The 23,073-nt window shown below is 43.1% G+C and overlaps 1 protein-coding gene across 25 annotated transcripts in view; it reads left to right on the top strand.

The window, feature by feature from the left end:
• Positions 1 to 23,073, top strand: part of GPHN (gephyrin) — a 596,340-nt gene that overhangs the window by 328,001 nt on the left and 245,266 nt on the right. For 15 of the 25 annotated variants that reach the window (XM_050953500.1, XM_050953477.1, XM_050953478.1 and 12 more), the window contains one exon: positions 13,619 to 13,657. The exons of the other annotated variants lie outside the window; for them this stretch is intronic. Coding sequence is in view for 14 of the 15 variants with exons in the window: in XM_050953477.1 (XP_050809434.1) it covers positions 13,619 to 13,657 (39 nt within the window). In the remaining variant the exon portion in view is untranslated. The remainder of the gene's footprint in view (positions 1 to 13,618; positions 13,658 to 23,073) is intronic. 25 annotated transcript variants of the gene reach the window in all.

Raw genomic sequence — 23,073 nt, forward strand, 5'->3', positions numbered from 1 at the left:
TAGGGAGGGAGGTTCTGCCTCAGTTCCGTTTACTGAAATGACATTGACCAGAGAGTGGCAGGACTCTGAGGAAGAGGAAAAATGAATATGTAGAGACAATACTCTTGAAGAACTCCAGTTATTGGTAAATAACCTTTCTTCTTCAAGATGGGCTCACGTATTCTTGCTGCTGGGAATTTAGCAAGCAATAAAACCCAGGGAAGGCAAGCTGAAAGCTTGCAGTTAAACAGCAATTGTAAAACTGCCCTCCCCAACTGAATATCTGACTGAGAGGCCAGATTGAGAGAGTAATGCTATAGAAAGGTGTGCATATGACTCCAAGTAGCTTCTCTACAGATTTCCAGACATGGACAAGTCTGAATATGACAAATAAACAAGGGTTTAGTAAGTAAGAATACTGAGGTGATTTAACCTCTGTATACAGCATTGATGAGACAGATACTGGAATACCATGTAGAGTTGTGGTGTCCATGTTTTTAAAAGGATGTTGAAAATTTGGAGAGGGTGCAGAAGAGAGGCACAAAAATGATTCCAAGGCTGGAGAAAATAACTTTTAAAGTCAAACTTAAAAAGCTCAATCTGTTTAACTTAGCCAAAAGAAGATTGAGAAGTGACTTGGGTATAGTGTATTAATACATCCACAGAGAGAAACTACTGGGTACTAAAGTGTTTTTTAATCTAGCGGAGAACGACACAACAAGAATCAGTAGCTAAAATGTGAAGCCATACAAATTCAAATTAACGGTGAAGGTGATTAATCACCAAAATAAACTGCCAACTGGACTGGTGGACTCTCCATCTCTTGGTGTCTTAATATCATGCTCTAACCAAACAGAAATAATTGGGATCAATGAAGAAATAACTGGGTGAAATTTACTGGCCTGTGACATACAAGACAGACTAGATGATATAATGGTCCTTTCTGGTCTTAAACTCATATGAATCTATTAATCAAAATCTATGAGGTCAGTTGCAGTAAATCCACAGGGGCAATTTTTAATTGCATCCTGACTTTTGGATAGCCAGTGAAATTGTTTGAGGATGAGAAGTTGATATGGTCACAAATCTTTTCTCTTTGGATATGTGAGAAAGCTGGTAATATCTGCACAGGAGGCGATGATGAAAATATCTTTCAAATCTTTAATCAGTTCTGTTAATATGAGGAGATTGAAAGATACAGAATACCAGATTCTGAATATTTATAGTACCGTGTTTTCCCTAGGTTAGAATCCTCAACCAGTCCAGTTGCTTATTTTATTTTTGCCCCTTTGATAAACAGTTTTGTTTGCTTTACCACAGCTTTCCCAGGTACATTAAAAAGCAAGCTAATAATTTACACGTCTATCTTCCCATTGTATTTAAGATATTCACAATCCTCTGCTCAAATTAGAAAAAAACTACAAAGATTTGAATGTTTCATGTACATTGAAAGATAAAAGCATGAGATATCCTATTTGTCTGGCCTGTAATAGATTTAATTTGACTTCTATGAATAAGATTTTTATTCCATGGTAACACCAGAAAATGGAAGTGGGAAGAAGACTCTGCATATCCCATAAGTAGATAATTGGTCATTTCCAGGCTAATACTGAAAGAGTAATGTGGTTATAATTGACTTATTTCTACACAAAAGGAAAAAGAATGGTTCCCCTGCTACCTATGTTATTGCTGTTGTTGGCTTAATTGACAATCATGGGTTAATATATGCAGTGTTGTTGTAGCCATGTCAGTCCCAGGATATTAGAGAAACAAGGTGAGAGAGGCAATATCTTTTATTGGACCAACTTTCGTTAGTGAGAAAGACAAGCTTTCGGGTTTACACAGAGCTCTTCTTCAGGTCTGGGAAGGGAAGAAGGGAAGCAGCTGGCAAGGTTGTTAGTGTGTTAAAATATAGAACCCACTATAACAACAGAAGTGGCTCTAGACATTTTGCCGCCCCAAGCACGAAGGGTCCGCTGGTCCTGTGGCTTCAGCGGACCTTCCACAAGTGTGCCTGCGGGAGGTCCTCTTAAGCCGTGGGACCAGCAGACCCTCCGCAGGCACGCCTGCAGGAGGTCCACCGAAGCCACAGGACCAGCAGACCCTCCGCAGGCAAGCTGCCGAAGGCACCCTGCCTGCCGCCCTAGCGGCGAACGGCAGAGCGCCCCCAGTGGCTTGCCACCCCAGGCACGCGCTTGGAGCGCTGTTGCCTGGAGCCGCCCCTGTATAACAACAATCTGTAACTCACTAACAAACCCTCCAGACTGCTTCTACCACTCCTTTCCTTTCCTCCCTCCGACTGGAGGGATATGAATACACCACTTCACCTTGAATAGTCTCTTGAAAAATGTGTTAACTCAGTGTTTCCCAACTGGTATAACGTGGCACACTGGTGTGCCATCAGGCTCGAACAGATGTGCCGTGGAATTTTTTGAAAAACTACATGTGAGAACAAAAAAACCTTCCCTTGTATTTTAATTAGTGTTGGAGCCAGATCCCATTCTGTACTTTTGCTCTCTGGGACGAGGCCCCTTGCAAACATTATGCAAGTGTCACATTCCATTCCCCAAAGATAGGCAAAGTAAGAAAAATGCTGTTTGAAAACCTATTAGTGTTTGATGTAAGGATACTTTGTATTTTCACATGTGACGTTGACAATTTGTGTTTTAATGGTTATAAAATTTTAACTTTTTGATTCTCAGCAAGTGTCCATGTGCCTCCCCATATTTCTGCCTTCCATTTAGCAGCAAGTTTTTCAAATGCGGGTGTGACCCAGAAGGGGGTGCGCCCTACAGTTTGAAAAGCATCGCTTCCTGCCAGGATCCAGCAGATCAGAAACTGGTGAGAACTGGGAACCAGGGCGCTGGCTTGCTTTTCTGCTGCCCTCCCTGTCCTGGTCCCTGAGCCGAGCTGGGCTACCTCTGTATGGCTGGCGTTCCCCAGGCAGGCAGGAAGCACAGCTCCAAACTACCCCTGACACGCTCTTGCCTCTATCCTGAAAGAGCCTTGCTCTGGCTGGCGCTGCCCATTGTGCCCAACTGCCATGAGATGCTCCCCAAGGCACTCACTCGCTGCTGCCCCAGCATTCCTGTCTCTGCTGCTGCTCCACAGAACGTAGTGAACACTATTAGTACCAAAATGCAATGCTGAAAATTCTGAAGTTTCCCTATATGGAAATAAATACATATATGATTCTTGTGTATAAATACTGAGCTTATTGCTAATAGTCCATCAAATAGTCAGGAGGTGCTAGTATCTTTCAGTCATTATTGATCTGCCTGGGATTTGAACTAGCAATTTAGCAGTGAAAAGCCATACAGCCCACTACCAATCTCTTGAACCATCTAGTAGTCTGGCCTTAGGAATATTTTTTCTTTTTATAACATGAATAGTGTTTAAAGTTCCTATCTCCAGAATTTCTGAATACATCTTTGGCATGAAAGGTTTAAAACCTGAGAAAAATAATGTATTTAGAAAAGTTACCCATGCTGTTGACTGGAAAAAGTTTAGGCACTATTAGCATAATAAGATGCCAGCAATTAATATGTGTAGGACTTGGCAGAAATGTATATACACAAGCTTCCAAGGTCAACTGGCTCCTCCAATCCCATCTTCAAGTGAAAGTTTTTGCAGAGAGAGGAAAAATGAATGCATGGAGGGACTATTACTATAACTACTGTGCAAAATCAAGAAATATGGAGAAAACAACTATTTAAAAATGGAAATGACACCCTTCAGTGCAATGGGAAATGGACACTTTTACATATTGTGATAGACCCAGGCCAGTTGGGTACAGCAGAATAAGAGAAGGCAGATATACTGGCCACTGAATTAACAGTTTTCTGTTCCCTGACTGACCAGAGCAGGGGCTGCTCCAGGCTAATGAGAACACCTGACTCTAATTAAAGCCCCGCTGATACTATAAAAAGGGCTCACTCCAGTCAGGCAGAGGAGAGCCAGGGGAGAGGAAGTGCGGCTGAAGGGCTGGTTAATAAAGACACCCTCAAACTATCGGTAAGGGTGCCCTAAGGTAAGAGTGAAGAAGGGAGAAGCAGGAGAGCTGTGGGGAAGTGGCCCAGGGAAATGTAGCAACTCTGGCAGTGAAAGGTTACCAACAGCTGCTACCATTAGGGTCCCTGAGCCGCAACCCGGAGTAGAGGGCAGGCCTGGGTTCCCCACAACCCACCACTACAGGAACATCTCCTAGGAGGGGAAGTCAGGCCCCTGTCAGGACAAGAGGCTAAACTGTTCTGAAATAAGCCCCCAGGAACAACAGAGACTGTGGGAGTTCTCTCACCAACCTCCTTGCTGGCCTATGATGAAAAGGGCTCAGTAGACTGTAACCCTGGCCCTAGAGAGAGAAGGGCTACGTGGAGGGTCACAGTGAGCCACTGAGGCTAGTATAAACCGCCTAGAAGCACAGGACCCAAGGGGGCAAGGTCAAAGCTCTGCCATAATATGGATATATGTTGATACTTTCATTATATAACGTTCATAGCTATGTCATGAATAAATGAAAAACATAAAACTCCGTTCACTGTGCACTTCAGAGTTATGTTAATGATTGCATTTTACTGAAATATCAAGGACAAAAGGGGGACTCTACGTGAGTTTCTTTGTTTATGCACAGAGAGATTGTGTGCCTGCAGGAAAACACAGTGCTGGATGGGAGTATAATCAACATGTACACTGCAAGTTTTGTGTACTGCAAAAGTCAGTGTCAGTTGTCAAGCTAAAATCTCCACATAACTCTGAATGTTTAGGGATTAGAATATAAATAATTGATTTGAGGGGAGGATGTGGGAGTAAAACCCTGCATAAAAGCTTGCACATTATAGAAAAAGGGATAGGATCTTGCAGTGTTCATGTATACAACGTGTAGGTTAGCAAAGGATTTAATGGGCTTGTTGAAACCGTCAGCCCTTGCAGTGCAAAGCACTGGTGATTAGCCACATTCTTTAAGTGGTGACGCTGTTTTGGAATTAGGGAGATTAAAATATTGAGCTTGATTTTTCACTGCTTTACACCTTGTGCAGCCTCTTGAAGGAATACAAAGCGGTGTAAAATGCTACTATTTTATTTGGTTGTGTCTCACTCCCTCTTTGCAATCACATAGCACAGGTGTAAACAACTACACAAGATGCAGTGCAATGGAGAACCAGGGCTATTCTGCTTGTATTTGTTTCTTAACTGAAAGCCTGAAATTCCGAGGTATTTATAGTGTTTATTTTGAGGTATTCACGTACATGAATAAAAGAATAACTAAAATGGCCACTGTTGTCTGGAAGCAGTCATTTTGGGTAAGTTTTGCCTCCATTCATACTTACATGCTATCTGAGGCTATCCTGGTATTTGTGCCATAAGAGTGCACTGTGCTTCTGAATCCCGACAGTGCCTTCTGGAGCATCAAAACTAGTTGATGTTCTATTGTGCAGGAGAGTTTGAATCAAACTGCTGGGCTACAGGGTCTTGCTGCTAGAGGTTCTTTCTTTTGCTGCAATCAAATGTGGAGGGGGACATATTCAAGGTGACCAGATGCCCCATTTTTAAAGGGACAGTCCCGTATTTAAGCTGTCCTGCAGGTGTCTCGTGTCCCATTTTTTCCGTCTTTCCCCCTACTCCCAGTACTGGTGGGTCCTGCAGCTGGCTGGATCCCAGCTCATCAGCCGCTTGCCCACCGGTGGTGAGTTGGGGGGTCCAGTGGCCAACAATGGGGATAGGTGTGCAAGGCTGATGGCAGGGCAAAGATGCAGCACGTGGGGCCAACTGCTCCCGCGGCTGGTCTGTCAGTGCAGACCCTGCTGCATGCCAGCTCTTGGCCAGCAGGGCCCTGCCCCCCGGTCCCGTTTCCGTCTGGCACTGGCTGCGCTCTGTGTGTTGCAGTGGTTGGTAAGTGCAGGCAGGCACCAGGCAGCAGCCAGTTGTTTTCCCTCTGCTGCCCATCCATCAGCCTTTTACATGCTCCCCCTTTCCCTGTCCTCTCTCTGCTTTGCCCCTTCCAGCACCGCTGTTCCTCCATATTCCGCCTCTCCCCCAGTGGGGCATGCCCCAATCTCAGTGCTGTGCGGAGAACCAGCCCCTGGTTGGTGCACTCAGCTCATCAACAGCCTGGCCGGCAGGCTCCTTCCTTCCCCCACTGCCTCTGGCTGGGCTGACCCCCCAGGAAAGCCCAGGGGGCACTGGCCAGGAGGTACCAACCCTTGAATGTGCCAAAGGTCCACACAGCACTGGCACAGGGAAGCCTCTCTGGCCTTCAACTGAGCTATGGAATGGTGTGGAGGGGAAGCGATTTCCAGCCTGTTCATGTCCCAATCCTGCAGACTCCACAGTAACCCCCCAGGCAGGGGCTTAGCACCTTTTTCACCCAGCCCCCTGCCCTGGGTCCTGCCCCCAGGGATCATGGGATTGCTCCGTCCCCTAGTCACCCTCCCCTGCTGAGCCACACCGAAGCCCTGCAGTCAGGTTCCCTGGGCCCTGGTGCACAATGCATTCTTAGGGCTTAACCCTTTCCTACCTATGCTGTAGCCAGGGGACATAGGTGGCTGGGTTATGTCGGTGGCCAGCAGCAGTCTGAACCTCTGCAAAGACATGAGCCAGGTCATCTCTTCACTCCGTCCTCGTCCCCTGCGGCTGGAAGCAGCTCCTGTCCCTTCCCTCTCGCCCAGTGCTGAAAGGCTGCTGCTGGCCACATTCTGGGGTGAATCCTGGCATGAATCTGGGAAGAACGTGATCCTGCATGCCCACCTCATGTGTTGCCTCAGGAAGATGCAGTTCCAGCTACTAGGAGAGGTGGGTCCATCCCAGGGGCCCAGCTAGGCATGGAGGGCAGAGAGCACCCAGCAGGGAGGGTTGGGTTGGTCGGTCTCCCCCTGTGAGAGAGGTGTACAGGAGTGTGCATGTGTGTGACCTCTCTTCGTGTGAACCCTAAAACCTTAAAGATAAGAAGGTATTTAAATAGAATCCAACTTCGCAGTATTTCTTTTAAACAAGGACTCAATAAACTTGATGTTAATTTGAACATTTGTACTGCGTAGTTCTGATGGATTGCCGTTGAATTCACTTGAATACAAGTAATTTTACGAGGTGTCCGGTATTCAGCATAAGGAAATATGGTCACCCTAGACATACTGCAGCAGAATGCAGACTCACTGATTCCAGCTCTTCATACTGTCTCTGCTGTTACTATCCAGCCCAGAAGAAATAAGCCCATGCTCTGTATGCTCTGGCAACTGCTACCACTAATGGGGCAGTGAATTTTCATTTTCATGGAGTCATAGACTTTAAGGTCAGAAGGGACCATTGTGATCATCTAGTCTGACCTGCACAACACAGGGGACAGACTCTCACCCACCCACTCCTGTAATAACCCCTAACCTATGTCTGAGCTATTGAAGTCCTCAATAATTGGTTCGAAGACTTCAAGGTGCAGAGAAACCTCCAGCAAGTGACCCATGCCCCACGCTGCAGAGGAAGGCAAAAACTCCCCTAGGGCCTCTGCCAATCTGCCCTGGAGGAAGATTCCTTCCCAGACCCAGATATGGCAATCAGCTAAACCCTGAGCATGTGGGCAAGACTTACCAACCAGATGCCCAGGTAAGAATTCTCTGTAGTAACTCAGATCCCACCCCATCTAACATCCCATCACAGGCCATTGGGCATATTTACTGCTAATAATAACCAAAACAAAGTTTCCTGAGCACTTCTCACCTTCTTCCACAGCTAGATGCTGGCAGCCACTGCTTCTACACTGCCCAGCTGCATTGAACTCCTGAGGTGGCATTATGGGAATATTCTTCACATTTTCTTCCTCCTTACTTATCAAAAAGGGAAGGACTAGAATGTAGAGGAGTTGACATTAGGAGCTTGGATCCTGTTAATTCTGATGGTGGAACTCCAGGGGACCCTTTTTTCTATTCTCTATTATTCTTTTATAACAAAATGTAGTGATTCCTCATGTTGGAATGTTGGTGCTTCAGAGAGCAATACCAGCTACAATGGACAGCACTGGAGGTATTTTACCTAGTATGCTCTACCTGGTAGATTGTGCAGCCTCAGCATGATATATATAGTCATTAGCTAGGACATTGTAAACAGTAATGGATGAAATTAAAAGAAAATGTGGATTGCGTATCAGGAAACCTTTTCTGTTAGTCTATGAATAGTCTCCCATGGGAAATGTTAGAAACCTCTTTATTTTGCTCTTTTACAACTGGATTAGAGAAAGCACTGAAAACTATGTTATAGGGAACAATATGTACTGGCAAAGGGAATGGACAAGAATTTTCCTTCTCTAGTTTCTATGATAGTGAATAACATTATTTGTTACTCTGTGTATTCAAGTACAATGTATTTTACAATCTGTTTACTCCTCACTTACTACTCTCTTATTTTAGTACCAAGTATAATACATGCAAAGTAATCCATCTATTTCATTTTTATATATATTGACTTTAAAAGCTCTTTGATAGGATTCTTACAGTTAAATGGAGAAGGGGAAGAACAAGATGTTTACCACAAAGACCATATTGCTGGACTTTTCATCTTGAATGGGTCTTTTGGATCTTTGTTCTTAACATCATTGCGGATAGTTCAGTCAAAACATCTGCTCATTGCACAGCAGTGGCCAAAGACATGAACAAGATATTACATCATGTTAAGAAAAACATAGAGAATAATACTAAAAACCCTGCTAATGTCACCCTTGTACTGTGTTCAGTTCTCGTCACATCTTCTCAAAAAGGATACAACAGAAATAGAAACAGTCTAGAGAAAGGAAGCAAAAAAGAGCGGAGACAAAGAAGACTTCCATATGAGGGAAGATTAAAAAGATAAGGACTAGGAGGCAAAAGTTTACTTGAAAGGTAAACAAAATACAGAAGTGAAACATTTTGAACCAAACCCATTACAAAATGTCTCCTAGGTTGTGTATTTTGTTGTTATTTTGGGCCTTGGGGAGAATTCCAGCATAAGACTATTGTTTGCTCATGTAATCCTTCCCTTTGCCCCATCAGAACTCTTTTCCCACCACAGTGAGGAGAGGGACTAGGCAGGGAACAGACAGTAGTTTGCTTCTATTTGTGTTCAAGGAAATATTAGCATCTCAGCTGTAGGTCATTAATCACCCTGCCTTTATTAATCCCTATAAATATTACACTAAAATAATTCATGTGTTAAAATGTTTCCTGCTAATTAGGCACTTGTGGTTGTGCTCACAGGGACTGTTCTTTCCTTCTCAAATTGTGAAACTCTTGTTGATAGTGGGCAAGAAAATAAATATTTTATAAAACCATCAGACCATTTGTGCCCATTATTACATCTTGTGATCTGACTGATAGCTTCCGAGCTTTTTCCATCAAAGCTTAACTCTGTCCCATATATTTAGTAATACGTTTATTTAAGCATGATGTATATAATCCTAGATTACTCTTTTTATTATTATCTTATCCACATTTCAAACCTCTTTCCATTTCTTACATTTCATTGTTTAACCCTGTTCAGTTGCTTCATATATGAAAGTTCATTTATTGTTTCTTGAGAGTCATTTGTTCTAGCTCATTCCCACTGAAGTCTTATGTAGAATCTCCCCCTTAAAGAAAAGATGCTAGCCATTGTGTTTGTGATGCAATGCAACTAACTCTGGCCACATCTCTTCATAATATCACATGAGCTGCTGAAGTTGCCAGCAGGTAGTCTGAGTATCTTTTTTTACTGTACAATATTAACGGCCACTCTGGTCCATTGATTACAACAAACTATAATTGACTAGTTTTTGTCCCTTACTTATCATATCATATTACTGGTGACTCTTGGTTCCTTTCTTAGGGCTAAATTTTCCTCTGCATTTTTCCAAACCCAAGTAACAGTGCTTGATATTGGGGAGTTGTTTTGGGGAGGATAAGAAAGACATTCCACTTCTATGGCCAGTAGACCCTGATCCAGCTGCTACAGCCTGTCACTGTCTTACCATGCTCACAAACCCTGGTGCACAAGGATGCACAGCAAATCCCTGTGGATGCTGGCTTTGTGACTTTTCTGAGTTTCGCAAATCTTGGCTCAGCACCACACAATACAACTAGTGCATCTTTCTCCTGTATCTGAACTTCTCTGCAGTTTGGGGAAGAGATAAAGATTGTCCCCTTATTGCGTTATATTACCTATCCAAAATGAGGTGTAGGTATTTTTCAATCTTGCTGTATAAAATTGATGCATAGGTGGCTGACTACATGTTAAAAAAAATACTTTGCTTTGTATTAGAAGCAGTTGAACTGGAATTTACAATGGCCAGGATAAAACAATGGATATAATACTTGGCCAGAAGAGATATTATAAAGTAGAAAGCCAGGGAAGCCATGACAGTAGGGAGAGAGTGCTCACTTAATAAAAGGAGATGAAAGCTGACAGGAGAAAAGACCCTAATTCAGTTAGTGAGAATGGGATGCAAGCTGGAAGTCAAGCAAAGGCAACAATTATATTTCAAGAATCGAGGTTAGGAGCCTTCAAGAAAGCACCAAATCTGCTTAGGGTCTGGTAATGGAGGTTAGGAGGCTTGGAGAAGTCCTGGACTACAGAACTGTGGTATGTGGAGGACAGACATTGAGAACCAGGGAGAGAGCTTTACTCCGTTGTTGTGAAGGAGTTTGGAAACTGTGGAGGTGAGTGCAAGTTTGATAGCTGGAAATAGAGTCCTGATACCAGCAGAGGTTGAGAAAGAAGGAGAGTGCTTATTCTGTGATTTGGATTGAAGTTGAAGGAGAGGACTCTGGTTCCATTACTGGGGTGGAGATTGAGAGCAGAAGATGATTTGGCTAATAGAAGGAAGGATAGAAGAAATAATGCAGAGTGACAAAAACAACTTCAAGGAGGAGGATAGAATTCCAATGACTGGCATCCATTGGGGTCTTTTCAGAGGCTTTTTGTCCATTCCTTTGAATTTACTGCCTCTGACATGACCCAGAAAATTGGGGTACAACACAGATCTTGTCTAAGTAGGGACTCTGGAACCAGTGAAGGGTGTCATGGGCCAAGGGTCTGATGTACATGATCCCTCTGGTCAGCTGGGTCCTAGTAAAGATCAAGACGGACAAGGCACAGGTTATCGTGATTACCCCTGCATGGCCTCGTCAGCACAGGTTCGGCATGCTCAAGAACATGGCATTGGCCCCTCCTTGGCCCCTTCTCTACCATCCAGATCTGTTGTCACAGGATCCTACACCTCAGCCTCGAGTCTCTACACCTCTTGGTGTGGTTGCTCGGTAGTTGAACCTGGTGGAGCATACCTGCTCAGAGGAGGTCCAGCAGGTCCTCTTCGGAAGTAGGAAGCCATCCACGAGACTAATTTACCAGGCCAAGAGGACAAGGTTTTCCCACTGGGTGTCAGAGCGCGGCATTTCTCCCTCGCATTCTTCAGTGCAGTCCATCTTGGACTACTTGTTGCAGCTCAGGACCCAGGGTCTGGCACATTCTTGCATCAGAGTGCACCTTGCAGCCATCTCTGTGTTCCACTAGCTGATTCAAGGTCAGACGGTCTTTTCTCATGACATGACTGTCAGGTTCCTGAGGGTCCTCAAGAGGCTTTACCCACAGGTACGGGCCCCTGTCCCACAGTGGGACCTTAACCTGGTCCTCTCAAGGCTCACCAGCCTGCCTTTTTAGCCGCTGGGCTCCTGCTCCCTTTCCTACTTGTCCTGGAAGGTCACTTTCCTAGTGGTGGTGATGTCGATGAGACAAGTCTCTGAGATTAAGGCCTTGACCTTGAAACCGCTTTACACAGTGTTTTGTAAGGACAAAGACCAGCTGTGGCCCCAGCCAACCTTCCTGCCAAAGGTGGTGTCTTCCTTCCACACGAGCCAGGACATATTCCTGCCAGTATTCTGTCCCAAGTCGCACAAGACTGCCAAGGAGAGGCATCTGCATGTGCTGGACGTCCAGAGGACCTTGACTTTTTACTTGGAGCATACCAAACCTTTCCGTAAATCGACCCAGCTCTTCATCGCTATGGTGGATAGGAGGAAGGGCCTTCCGGTTTCTTTGCAGGGATTTCCAACTGGATCACCTCCTGCATAAAGACCTGTTGTGTGCTAGCAAAGGTCCCACAACCCATTCGTTAGAGCCCATTCGACTACAGTACAGGTGTCTTCGGCGGCCTTCGTGGCGCACATCCCAATCCAGGACATCTGTAGAGCCGCGATGTAGTCCTTAGTTCACACATTCATGTCTCATTATGCCATAACTCAGCAGGCCAGAAATGACACTGGGTTCGGCAGAGCTGTATTACAATCTGCCCAGCTATGAACTCCGACCTGCCTCCACAGGAACTGCTAGGAGTCACCTAATATGGAATGGACATGAGCAAGCACTCGAAAAGAAAAGACAGTTACCTTTTCTGTAACTGGTGTTCTTCAAAATATGTTGCTCATGTCCATTCCATGACCTGCCCTCCTTCCCCACTGTTGGCATTTCCGGCAAGAAGGAACTGAGGGTGGGGGAAGCCAGCAGCGCCCCTTATACCGCTCCATATGGGCTCCACTCCAGAGAGTGTCAGAGAAGCTCCATTACAGATAATGCTGAGGGGGAAAACTTCCAGCACCAGTGCATGTGGCAAGCAAACACACATAATGTGGAATGAACATGAGCAACACATCTCCAAGAACACCAGTTACGGAAAAGGTAATTGTCTTTTTTGGTGGTTTGGATAAATATATGAAAGTTTGGCTGCTACTTTGAACCTTCAAGCCTATAGTGAGAATTTTCCTGGATCCCCTCAGGTATAGCCTGTCCCTCACCCCAACTTGCCTGCTCACCCTCAAGGGGATGTAGGTGTCCTGCTGAAGTGTAGGTCAGTCTTCAGGTTGACATTTGTGGTCCCCTTCATCCCTCCCCAGGCAGCTCCTCATAATTCTCAGTTAAATCCCCACTCCAGTCTGGCAAGCGACAACACCAGCTAGATCAAAAGATGCAGTTGTATTTCCATTGGTTCTGGTTGCTTCTGTGACTTTCTTAGCACTTACGTCTCAGATTTTAAAGTGTGTTTTTGAAACCAAACAGCTGGTGAGATATCTGAAACATACTTTGAAATGCAAATATAAGGGATGCCCCAGAGAGCCCTTGAATTGCAAGAGAATAGCAGCATCAAGGTACAGTGAAGGTGTTGCTGAATCTCCCCAAACACAGCAACTGCTTTTGGAGAAGAAAAGGGCCATTCCCACAAATACTGGGAAGTGATTATCTGGGCAACTTCAAATACCAGCCTTTGCTAGAGGTGAGTTAGGGTTAATGAACCTTTTTAATGTATCCCATAAAATGACCTGCATCAGCCTTGGGGCGCTGGTGTCTGTCCTCACTAACTGTCTTCCAATGGATATGGGAGTGAGCTCTTGATGCTGCCTCCTATCTCCGCTTGCACAGTCTGCCCTAGAGGTAAGTATGGTTCTTGGAAGTAGAGGTGGGATATCATGAGATGAAAGTGGTGTGGATTTCTTAAACCTTTCTCAGACCTCAGTAAAGGCTTGGTTCCAGAGAGAGACAGAGATTCAGACCAGTTCTTATTTTGCCCAAAACAATTCACCCAGCCCTAAATTGACCTGCTTTTCCTCATACAGGGAGACAGAAATCCCTTTTCTCTTCTGTTTTTCTGCTGCAGAAATTCCCAACATTCCCATTTTGTGGGCTCCAGAGAGGGGTAAGCAACATCTTCAATTCCAGCCAATCATTTCCAAACTAATTCTTTGCTGGTTTTTTGTTTGTTTGTTTGTTTGTTTGTTTGTTTGTTTAAATCATCAGAAACAGCTTTCAGGCTCATTTTTCCCATTTGTCTGATTTCCTTGTGGATTCGCACAGTTCTGTTAATAGGAGAGTCCTGTGGCCACCCCAGGCACTAGGGCTCAGATTCATCTGCTATTTCCATTTATGTACTGTTCTCTATTGGATTTTCATGGTTTACTATGTTAATCTAATGGTGTTATTAGAGAGTGTTTTGCTCACGCTATCCTCCAGTACCTGCTGCCAACCTATTATCAGGCTTCCATTTTCTCCATGCCGGCAGTTGTATTTGATTATTAATGGACATTGCCCTCTTGCTAGCCCTGTCCACCTAGGGATTGCCTGGCATTCATTGCTCTCTTTCTGCTATGTCTACTTGCTGGCAGCTCAGCATTGGCTCCCTGAGGCCCTGGCCTTTTGCTTGAGTGTATGGCTATGCCCTCTTGACCACTTGATTCCCTGACATTGACTATCTTTTGCCTTATCCATCTGTTGAGTGGCTTGCATTGCTTTCTTGCCCTTTACATGAGATTGCACATGGACATTGACTTCCTGCTGTCCTGCCTCCTTTCTTGAGTGCCTGGTATTGCCCTCCTTCCGTTGTGTGCAGCTGTTGACTTCCTGAAATTGCTGTCCTGCTGCTTTGTGCATCTGCTGGTTTATTGATACTGCTTTATTGACTTGCTGAGTGTCTGGCATTTCCCTTCTGCTTTTCCACCTGCTTTCTAGCTTACATTATACCCTTGCTGCCCTTTAAGTCTGATTATATACTGGCATTGTCCTTTTGCTGTGCTGTCCACTTGCGTATTTTCCTAGCATTTTTCTCCTGCTGTCTTGCCTACCTGCTTAGATGTCACTTCCAAATAAGCACAATTTGAAAAAAAAATCGTAGGAAATGTGAGGAACAGGAAAGGGCTATTATCTGGCTCCAATGTGCCCTGCTTCAACCCAGCATACCAGCACTTTAATATTGACCTCTCTATCTTCATCCTGCTTTGTCATAGGATTATTCAATCCCTTCTCCTCCTAGAAAAGACTAAGAGGTGCAGTAATCTAATTTAAACTCTTCGCTGCAATCTCCTCATCTGGGAACTTATTCTGTAGATATATTACAGTTTTTAGGACATAGCATTTATACAATGCTATTCAGTCTAAAATCACTTTACTAACATTATCTACAGAAATCCTTGCAGTACCACTGTAAGGTAGGTAATTAACTATTAGCCACATATTGCTGAGGCTCAGAGACATTAAGGGCTGAATGCTCAGCTGTGCCCAGTAGGCACTTGGCAAAGTTTATGGATTCCAAGTGTAGTAGGAACTGTTGTGATAATCTAGTCTGACTTCCTGCAAAACACAGACCGTAGAACTTCCCCACAATAATTTCTACACTATATCGTTTAGAAAAAAACATCCAATCTTGATTTTAAACTTGCCAATAATGGAGAATCCACCAAGACCCTTGGTAAATTGTTCCAATGGTTAGTTACCCTCACTATTAAATATTTACACCTAATTTCCAATCTGGATTTGTTTAGGTTCAGCTTCCAACCATTGGATTGTGTCATACCTAGATTGAAGAACCCATTATCAAAGGTACCTGCCTGTCCCCCAGGCAGGTACCTATAACCTGTAATCAAGTCAACCCAAGCCCTCTCTTTGTTAAGCTAAATAGATTGAGCTCCTTGAGTCCATCACTGTAAGGCATGTTTTTTAATCCTTTAATCAGTCTCGTGGCTCATCTCTGAACATTCTCCAGTTTATCAAAATTCTGCTTGAATGATGGACACCAGAACTGGACACAGTATTCCAGACGCAGTCATACTAATGCCAGACACAAAGGTAAAAAACTTCTCTACTCCTGCTCAAGAGTCCCCTGTTTATCCAGGGATCGCATTAGCCCTTTTGGCCACTATCACATTGGGAGCTCATGTTCAGTCACTGCTTCCCAGGATAAAGGTCCCCATCCTGTAAGTATGGCCTATGTTTTTTGTTTCTAGATGTATATATTTACATTTAGTCATATTAAAACACATATTGTTTGTTTGCACCCAATTTACCAAGAAATCTAGATCACCTAATATCAATGACCTGTCCTCTTAATTATTTACTACTCCCCCAGTTTTTGTGTCATCTGCAAATTTTATCTGTGATGATTTGAAGTTTTCTTCCAGGTAATTCATAAAAACGTTAAATAGTGTGGGGCCAAGAACTGATCCATGTGGGACCCCACTAGAAAGACTCCCACTCAATGATTCTCCATTTACAATGGAGGAAAGAAGCTAAAAAAAGATTCTTTTACAGATCCCTGATTCTGAGGTTGATGCTCTGAACAATACTGCTTGCAACTGGCTGAAAGATGCCTTTGTAGCAGTGGGAAATTGTCAGAGTGCAGCATATTCCCTCTCACTCAGTCGTGCCCCTAACACATCCTCAATGCGGAGAGAATCTTCAGCTGCCCACTTACGGCAGCTTTTTGGCCTATTTGCATAGAGCAGGGACCAGGATCTAATCCTGTGTGATTTGCCCAATGAGACAAGTCAATGTCAGAGCCTAGAATAGAAATAAGGATTTCCTGCTTCCTTCTCCTGGACTCAAATTACTAGACCACACCTCTCCTCAGCCATACTGGAGTTCTCAGTTACTCCTGATTTTCTTGGTTTTGGATCATGCTTTTTGAACCCACTACCAGAGTGAACATTCTGTCTCTATGCACTCCTTTCATCTCTGTCATAATTTCATAGAAAAGAATTATGTTACATTAAAGTCGTCCTTCTTACAATTAAAACCAACTGATCTCCCCTAACTTTTCCTAATAAGTTAGTTTCTTCAGATTTGATGTTACCTGTGTGGACTTGTGCTATTTTGAAGAGTGTTTAATTATTATAGAAAAGGTCTAACAATTGCTTTATAAAGTAAGAGGATAACATTTCTTAAGGCAACAATCTCTGTCCTCTGGGATAGAGCCCAGCACAGTATGGGATCATGCAAACAATTTTTATATCAGATTTTTCATGACATTCACTTCCCTTTTGTAGGATAGTTCTCAACATTACAAACAGTATTTCGGATAATGTAAAACCAGGACTTTCCCTATGAGTTTTCTGGTTTTCACATTGACCCTTAGAAAACTGAGAAACTGTTCTACACTTACTATTACTTCCACTCCCACACAATAATCTTGCTCCTCCTTTCCCCTCTCTCCTTCCACCTGCTCTCCCTTTTCCAAACACAAGAGTCCTTCCACCTCTTTTATCAAGTACCCAAACTTACTCTGCAAGCTCACAATTGTAGAAGGCTGATGTCATCTCACTCACCATCAGCTTTGCATTGCTGGAGGTCCTAGTAACAGGGCTGTCTGATCTCAATGCCAGCTTTCATTGCAGTTCTTCCCCAACTCCCGGTCTCAGCTCCCAGTTTGACATTTCTCCCTTTGCTGATTCCTAGCCTGGTGTTGGGAATGGGTATCAAAATGAAACATAACATTAGAAAGGTGGAGAGCCGGTTTCCTCCAACAAAGTAAAGGGACTGTTGGATGTATCTGGAACTCATTTCCTACCCAATAAACCAGAAATCTTCCTTCTAGCATAGCATACTGGTGGCTCTCCATTACCCCTTCGAAAACAACTATCTCTCAAATGTTATTCAGATTTTCTAACTTCTAAATCAATCAACTACCAATAGAATGCCACCAAAGCAACTGACTGAGAGGCCACTGAATTTGCTATTTTTTTCAGTGTTAAGAGGTTTGTATGTTTTTTCAACTGAAAATTTTAATTAGCAAGAAAACTAGGACAAAACTGCCCCAGGCAGCTTCTTAACAAGCTATCAAGACAAGTCAGTCTTGCAGGTGTGATGTTCAAATTAACAAAAATTCTAACCAATTTATTTTAAAAGATTTTGTGTTCATTTCAGAGAGATATTTATCCAGTCATTTTCACATCTACAGTTGAGTTATAATTTGATTAAAGAGCCAATAAAAATACCAAAAGCAATGGAAAGCACGAAAGCAGAAATCCTATTTATCAAGTCCTATCATCATCTTTGCGCTTTGGCATTCTGCCCCTCTTATAAAGTGACCCCTATATGTGTTAGCTTCTTTAGAGCAGCTGTACACTTTGCAACAAGAAGAGTCTTAAAATTAATTTTTCAGATGTTTAGCTCACCCTCTTTCAAACTGGTAAACTTTCCCTGTGTGGCACCTCTGTGTTTCCTAACTCAGTCAACTTTTCTCCCTATTTTATTTCCTAACAATGAACTCTTTGCCTTCACCACTTATTTCTGAAATGGAATCTTGTCAAATGATTTTTGAATATCTAATGTACATCATCCACTGAAATGTCCTCTGCAAGCCTGAGTACTTCTATCAGTCATCCAGCAAGGTTTTTTTCATGTGTTTTCGTACAGCACATCCTCAGAGAGTTTCCGTACAGTAAAAGATTTTAAACTTTTTGGATTGGTAGCTTTCCTGTTTGTCTCTTACTTCCATAATTTTAAATAAAGGGTCTCTTGTTACTTTGCAGTACTCCACAATCTTTCCCAAAGCTAGCAACAATTTTAAATTACATTGTTGCTTTTCTGGTTGCTTTGTTCACTTCCTGTAATCTCCCATGCTTTGTCTATTTTAAGGGAATCATAGTTATCTAGGCATTTATACTGCATTCATCATTGTAATATCTGAACACCTGGCTTCTTTAACTGTCATTCCTGCAAAACTGATTCCGGACTAATGCAGGCCAGCACCCTGTTTCTCTCTAGATAAAGTAACTAGTTGTCACTTATGTTTCCTCTTGAACCTGAAATGAAAGCACAACACTATCCTGATCCCCTTCATGGAAATTCACTGCTTTCAGTCTCACTAGAACAGGGGTAGGCAACCTTTTGCACGCATGCCGAAGGTGGCATGTGAGCTGATTTTCAGTGGCACTCACACTGCCCCGGTCCTGGCCACTGGTTCAGGAGGCTCTGCATTTTAATTTAATTTTAAATGAAGCTTCTTAAACATTTTAAAAACCTTATTTACTACACATACAACAATAGTTTAGTTCTATATTATAGACTTATAGAAAGAGCCCTTCTAAAAAACGTTAAAATGTATTACTGGCACGTGAAACCTTAAATTAGAGTGAATAAACGAAGACTTGGCACACCACTTCTGAAAGGTTGCCGACCCCTTCACTAGAATCTCTCCTTTTTTGAAGAGAAGTCACTGTATACTCTGCAAACTGACTCTGTAAAAGTTGCATTGTAGAATTCCATTTCTCAATGGCTTCCAGATCAAATTTGAGAGATGTTTTTTCTAAATGCTGGTACCGTGGGTCTCCACCTAAAATGTTAACTATAACTCGTGCATTATCACCTGTAGTAAATTTTTTTTCAATCAGAACTTATTTAACAATTCTGTTGCTGATCCACCAGATAGAATAGACTTTAGTTCTGTCTGTCACCTCTGTTGATTCTGTGGGACAAAAAGGAATACAAATCTATTTTTGTCTGAAAAAAATGAGCAAATACCTCTTAACACAGACAGTGGGTAGATCTGTTGAGTAAGAAGGTGCCATATTTACATGACTACTTTTCTGATCAGCGTCACATTTTATCACCTTTTCTTCTACTTTTTTAGCTATTACATATACTGTACATTAGGATTTAAAAATATCAAAAACCTTACACACTCTGTCTCCCTTTCATAAAAGATGTCTCTTCTTTGAGTGTAGCTAGAACAGTAAGTGAAGTTTTTTTCAAATTTATAAGTGTGAAAGAAGTATAATCATAGTAGAGTCTTGAGTTGATTCCCTTCCCCTGAAATAAAATCTGAGGCTTCAGGTAGGTGAAATGCCTCAGGTAATTAAAACAACAGTCTTAGAGAAGTCAGAAATGAAGAAGACCTAATAGTCATTTAGTCTAACCTCCAGTGGCCAATATAGGATTGTTCCCTTCAGCACATTTTTCAGTTGTTTTGTCCAGTCAAATTTTCAATTTGATGGGACTTCTACCATTTTTCTTGGAAGACTGAAAACAGCCTAATAGACTTTATGATCAGGAAGATTTATCTGATATTCTACCTGAATTTTTGCTTAATTTAATTGTTTTACTGCTAGTTTTAGTGCTTTATAGCCACCTTCATTAATCCTCTCCATACTTGTTTTGTATACTCTTCAAATATTTGTAAATATTGTTATGTTTTCCTTTAATGGTTACTTAGACAAATTCTCACAGTTACAGACTCGTTTGCAGTCCCTCTCAAGTGCATGCCTCTGATGACAGGTTTTGCTACCTTTAGCCATTCTGGATGGAACCACACAGTCCTATCATTCTTAGGGGCCATGGCTACACTTACAGCTGTATAGCGCTGGGAGTTACAGCTGTCTTTGTACAGCTGTGTAGGGAAAGCGCTGCAGTGGCCGCATTTGCAGCATTTGCAGCGCTATTGGGAGTGGTGCATTGTGGGCAGCTATCCCAGCGTTCAAGTGGCTGCAACGTGCTTTTCAAAAGAGGGGGGCAGGGTGGAGTGTGACAGGGAGCATGGGGGAGACAGAGAGAGACGCTGTGTCAGCTCCGTGCCTTGCAAGTTCTAAGGACTGGAAGATACACAGCACCTACCTTCAATCATTTTAAAAGTTTTGACCCCTTTCCCCACCCCTCTCTTATTCACTAAATGCAAATTATGCACTCCTAAATAGCCTTCAGACCACATAAGCAGCTGCTCCAACAAGGACTACTCCCTCCCCCTCCGCCGTGTGGCTTCTCTGCTCAAGCAACAGCTGTGAACATTCCAAAGCAATTCCCCTGCCTGCCTCTTCTCGAGCAAACAGGAGCTGTGTTTGTTTTTTAGATAAGCAGCTCCGGGGAGCCCGGAGTTCAGCCACTCTTCCGGTTTGTTGTGAACAGGCATTCTGGGATACCTCCTAATACCCTGGAGGCCAATTACAGCACTTTTGGTGGCCACACTTGCGGAGCAGAGCTGCATCACCAGCGCTGCAATCCTTATACCCGAGGCAGAGCAGGAGTACAACCAACGCTGCAGCCAGGGAGATGAAGCGCTGTATTTGCCCTGCAAGTGTGGACAGTGAGTAAGTTGCAGCGCTGGTGGTGGGTTTACAGCGCTGGAACTCTCCAGTGTAGCCAACCCTTAGTCTGAGTCTCTGGGCTGCAGCCCCTCTGTTTAATACCCATGAAAAAACAAAAGGCCCATGTATTTGGCACCTCCAAGACCTTTTCTGTGGGAACATGTGACCAGCAGCTGAATAGAGGCACTCAAAACAGCTTCTTCAAAATAAAGTATTATTCATTCACCCAAAGGTACAAAGCACTCAGAGAAGAGGTTTGAAACAACAAAAGGCCTATCCACTTGAGTCTTTTTCTCGCAAGTTTTCATAAGTTCTCCTCAGCCCAAACACCCCTAACTTATGGGAAAGACAAAAAAAACCCACAATATTTTCTCTCTCTCTGTCAGTGTCTCTCCTGCAGTGCTTCACTTCCATCATCCCTCTTTAAGCAGGAGTTTTTAACAATTAAGTTTCCTTGTGATCTTTGGCTCTGGCCTGGGAAAAGTAAACCTGTTAATCTGGCTGGAGCCAGGCTTGTGGGCATTTTCCAATTAATAGTTCCCCCATGGTTCCCTGTAGACCCCTTGGTATTTTCCTCAGAGATAACTTATCTCTGTTATTTTGTTTCCTTCTTGATTTTCTCTTATTGCCTTCTTTGATTTAACTCTGTGTGGTCAGACTGAATAATGTCAGTCTGGTAAACTAAGGTACACATAGTATTCATACAAAATAATGCAGGTATTGCCCTCATTTCCCCCCCCCCCACACACACACACATACATACATATTTTGCTCTTTTAATTTTTGTCATAAATTAATCCTTCCAGACCCCTGATCATTGCAGTTGTTCTCTGAAATTCCCTCAGATTGTCAATAGCTTTCTGTTAATAAGATCCCCAAAATTTAATGCAATATTCCAGAGGTGTTTACATTCAAGGTATGTGGAGAGAAGGACTATCACTTTGCTCTGTGCTTATCCCACAATCCTGTACTTCCTCCTTAAGGGTTAAAAGCATCAGTTTCTCCTAACAGCTTCAATGATGTAGTTACGCTCCTTCAGAATAAAAATCATTATCATACTGAAAAGTGAAAATGTGGAGATATTTCATTAATTAAAAAGGTAACATTTTTAAATATAAATGCAGCTGCTGCACAGTGTGCAGTCTGCTGCACTCCAGTATCCAGGAACCTTACTACTGAAGTTAGGTCCAGCTTGCCTCACAGTGCACAAGGCCTTACTTATACACTTGGAAACTGCATTATTGTAACTATGTTAATGAAAATTATGGTATTTATATGTATTATATAAAAAGATTAAAAGAACATTAAGGTTGCAAAGTCAAGCACTCAGAAGTTAAAATGCCAGAATTAAGCTTGTGTCTGCAGCTCAAAATTGCATTGGCTTAAAAGTGCAATAACAAGTGGATTGAATTTAGTTTCAACTAGGGGCTTTTCTACAGGGGCAAGTTTTGTTGCCAAAAAATTATCTTTTGGAGACAAAAGAGCAAGAGTGTACGCACTATAATGGGGCTTTTGTAGCGAAAAATGCCCAGTTTTGGCGACAAAAAACTTCTACCACTGCCAGAGACTTTTGTCTTTTCCCCTCCCTTTCTTGTCGACAAAGAGCCAGTGTAGAAGCTGCTGATTGTTTTGTTGACAGAACTGACTTCCACCAGTATCCCACAATGCCTGCCCTGATTGCTGCGCTTAGTGTTTTGATCTCTGCTGCCCTGCAGGCATATGCCCCTCCCCTTTCAAAGCTCCAGGAAGTATCAGTGTGCTGCTCCCTTTGGGGAACAAACAAAGAGCAAATCATTGGAATGCTCTTGTTCTGCCCTGCACTAGGAACATAGCAGGAGGCAAACTGCTATGCTGCTTTGCCATTCCTCAGCCTGGAGAGCTCACAGAGCTGCTTATGATGCTGCTTTCAGCAGCTGAGGGGGCTGTGGGAGAACTGGGAGAGAATCCCAAGATGCGCAGCGATCAGCTCTTCCTTCCCACAACATTGCACTGTGGGATACATACCCACAGTGCATTGCTCACCCTGTCAATGATGGTGTCCCCAATATGGACATGATCTGTCAACAGAGGGAGCAAGTGTGAACACCCTTTGACGATTTTTGTTTTGTCGACATTTGGGAGTTGACGTAGTAGTGTAGACAAGCCCCAGGATATAAAAGGCATTGTAACTCCTTTTAGTGATAAAGGGACAAGCTCTTTAATCTCTTAGCAAACAGATCAGATCCTTGGATCTGGCTGAGGAGTGGTCACTATGGTGACTAATTTT

This window comes from Gopherus flavomarginatus, chromosome 5 (assembly GCF_025201925.1).
Source record: "Gopherus flavomarginatus isolate rGopFla2 chromosome 5, rGopFla2.mat.asm, whole genome shotgun sequence".
Classification (NCBI taxonomy): domain Eukaryota; kingdom Metazoa; phylum Chordata; order Testudines; family Testudinidae; genus Gopherus; species Gopherus flavomarginatus.